The sequence below is a fragment of the Arachis hypogaea genome, chromosome 8 (genome assembly GCF_003086295.3).
Source record: "Arachis hypogaea cultivar Tifrunner chromosome 8, arahy.Tifrunner.gnm2.J5K5, whole genome shotgun sequence".
Lineage (NCBI taxonomy): Eukaryota > Viridiplantae > Streptophyta > Magnoliopsida > Fabales > Fabaceae > Arachis > Arachis hypogaea.
In genome coordinates this window covers 11277545-11280982 of record NC_092043.1, presented here as the reverse complement: position 1 = coordinate 11280982, position 3438 = coordinate 11277545, and the positions used below count along the sequence as shown (strand labels likewise).

The 3438-nt window shown below is 36.6% G+C and overlaps 1 protein-coding gene across 1 annotated transcript; it reads left to right on the top strand.

Annotated features, from left to right (window-relative positions):
- The first annotated feature begins 1273 nt into the window (after window positions 1–1273).
- LOC112706092 (protein NODULATION SIGNALING PATHWAY 2-like) lies at window positions 1274–3097 on the top strand. The gene has a single exon (XM_025757202.3). It carries the CDS (start codon window positions 1356–1358, stop codon window positions 2895–2897), a length of 1542 nt encoding a protein of 513 aa, XP_025612987.1. The 5' UTR covers window positions 1274–1355; the 3' UTR covers window positions 2898–3097.
- Window positions 3098–3438: the final 341 nt, after the last annotated feature.

Genomic DNA, 3438 nt, shown 5'->3' with positions numbered 1-3438 from the left:
ATAATAAAGATACAGTGGGTAGAATGAAAGAGATAAAAAAAAAAGAAGAAAACTCTTTAATTTTAGAAGAGAAAATTAGTAAAATTAGTAATATATAATAGATTTAAAGTTAAACACATGAAATTAAACTCTACATTAGTTTAACATAGATTATTATAAACACTATAAGTTAAGACACTTCAAATTAATTGATAATACTAAAAAAATAAAAAAGTTAAAATTTACCTTATTTAATATTTATTTATTTTTGTCTATTTTTTGTCAAATATTTTTTACTAAGATACCACACATATTTATAAAAAAAATATTAAAAAATTATCATAATTTATTATTTTAGTCATCATTTAGTTATTAATTTACATTTTTGTTAGTGAATTATAACTCAAATGATATAGTCTTTTTATATTTATTTAGAGATTATGAGTTTGAATTTTTTTATTTTTGATAAAAAATTTAACTATTTAATAATTTAATAATATATTTTATCTTATATTTTTAAATATTAATAATTAAATAATAACAAAAAAAATAAATTTTAATAGTGTTGAGATTTTTAGTTACAAATAAAGGTAGTTAATGTATTTGATCTATCTAGGCTATAAATATTTCTGTCAAGTGGTAATGTGTGCTCCATCACCAATATTGGACTGCAAATATGATTTGTATTATATATATTACTCATTCGAGTTTTTCTTTTTCAATACTAAATTATTCTCCTTTCTATTGTTAGAAAGAGAGTAAAATTTAAATCGCCTACTTTATTCAATAATTAAAAAGAGTGAAAAGATAAATGTTATTTAAATTATTTTTTATTAGTTTAATGTTGATGGTAATTAATTTTAATAAGAGTATATAAAGAGTACATAAAATTTTTATTTTTTTGTTTTTTTTAATATATTTCTACTATAATTAATTACTATCAACATTAAATTAATAAAAAAATAATTTAAGTAACAACTAACAAATGTATATAAAAATTATAGAAAAAGTATAAATAGATAATAATATTGCTGAATAATATGAACAATAAAGTTAAAAAAATAAATTAATCCTAAATTTAATTAATGATATGGTGTGTTTTAAACTTTTAGTTAAATTGAACCAATTTTAAAATTCGTTTATTTATGTTATTCAAACAAATTATTGGTTATACCCAAAAGTATATTATAATAAAGTAAGTAGTGATCTGAATGATAAGAAGAGAATTTCATTACCAATAAGTATTAGTGTCTCTTGCTTCAACTCTTTGCTAGTTTCCTCTTTATAAGCTAAGTCTGAGACTCTCGGCTCCTTCTTAACTCACTCAAGTATACATACATAAATACTCTTTCAGCTTATTACTCACCTCTTCAACCATGGAAATAGACATGCTTGACATTCATAACATTGAATTCTCCGGCTACAGTACCACCACCACTCCCTCTTCCGACGAAAACCCTGCCTACACCAACTGGACCCACTGGTCCCCCCTCGTCAATTGGGAAGCCATCGCCGCCCCTCATGACGACTTCCACCACCTCATCGACTCAATCATCGACCATCACCACGCCACCACCCCCCTCCACCTCACACCCGACCACGATGACGAAGACGACACAACCACCGCCAACACAGCCGACGATGAATCGCCACCACTTCCAACAACACCAACACCTACCATCGCCGGCGAAGACGAAACAAAAGGCCTGAGGCTAGTGCACCTCCTCATGGCCGCAGCAGAATCCCTCACTGGCGCCACCAAGAGCCGTGACCTGGCTCGAGTGATATTGCTTCGACTCAAAGAGTTGGTTCCTTTTAGCAGCACCAGCAGCAGCACAGGGGCAACCAACATGGAAAGACTCGCCGCGCATTTTACCCAGGCACTCCAAGGTTTGCTAGATGGCGCAGGGGGTGGGGGCGCGCACAATAATCACAGTAACAATAACAAACAATACAGTTACTGGTCCCACCAAACGGAAACTCTAACAGCATTCCAACTGCTTCAAGACATGTCCCCTTACGTCAAGTTCGCCCACTTCACCGCCAATCAGGCCATCCTTGAAGCCATCGCACACCACAGACGGGCCCACATCGTCGATTTCGACATCATGGAAGGTATCCAGTGGGCCTCACTCTTGCAGGCCCTGGCCTCTCATAACAAAACAGCCTCGCCTGGCCCACACCTCCGCATCACTGCATTGTCTAGAACCGGCTCAGGCCGGAGATCCATTGCCACCGTTCAGGAGACAGGCCGGAGGCTCACTGCCTTCGCCGCTTCCTTAGGGCAGCCTTTTTCCTTTCACCACTGCAGGATGGACCCCGACGAAACGTTTCGGCCCAACGGGCTGAAGCTCGTTCGCGGGGAGGCTTTGGTGTTCAATTGCATGCTCAACCTCCCGCATTTGCCTTACCGAGCACGCGATTCAGTTGCGTCGTTCTTGAACGGCGCGAAGGATTTGAGTCCCGTGCTGGTGACGATGGCAGAAGAGGACATTGGGCCCGTAGGAGTGGATGCTGGATTTGTGGGCCGATTCATGGACTCATTGCACCACTACTCGGCGTTTTATGATTCCCTTGAAGCCGGGTTCCCAATGGAAGGTCGGGCCCGGGCTTTGGTTGAACGGGTATTTCTTGGACCGAGAATAACAGCGTCGTTGGGGCGGATATACCGAACAAGTGAGGGGAAGGAAGAAAGAGGGTCGTGGAGGGAATGGTTGTGTGGTATGGGGTTCAAGGGAGTACCTTTGAGCTCAGCCAATCAGAGCCAAGCGAAACTACTAATAAATTTGTTCAAGGACGGTTACAAATTGGAACAGTTAGGTTCCAATCAGTTAGTGTTGAGTTGGGAATCACGCCGTTTGTTTTCTACATCTATTTGGTCTTCTTCTTCCTCCTACTCTCAGATTGAACCATTGTAGTCTTTAATTATCAGATTTACATTTTCATTTGGCTTCCCGCTCACATTTTTTCTTTTTTGTGCAAATATCTATCATCATTTTTCATGTCATATTAGTTGATCGATCTGCTGCATGCTTGTTTATTATTTTTCATTAGTGATAATTTTCGTTGTTTAGGGTTAGGTACTCCATCTGTAACCCTAATTATTGTTTATTTTGTTTCTCACACGTCTGTGATTACTTTCATGGATCATGGACTTGAAAGCAAATTATTTTCATGAACATTGTTACTTTGCCTATTATGGCGTATTATTGAAGTAGAGTTCTTTTCCTTTTTCCCGCCTCTAATTGAAAGAATTAATTATTGAAAATAAAACGCATGTTTCTAAAAAGAATGTGCTGGCTATTAGGATTAGGAAAATTGATTAAAGTTTTTCAATGCAATTTATTTATATGGTTTTTTGGTATTCATGCCGAGGTGAAAACCTAGCTATATATGGTTCAAGTTGGAATTTGAATAAGCTTATCTGTCAGCATAGAGTAATAGGTTGATGTCAAAGAG

Coding starts and splice junctions, on each gene's coding strand:
- LOC112706092 (XM_025757202.3), top strand. CDS start 1,356: ATGGAAATAGACATGCTTGACATTCATAACATTGAATTCTCCGGCTAC.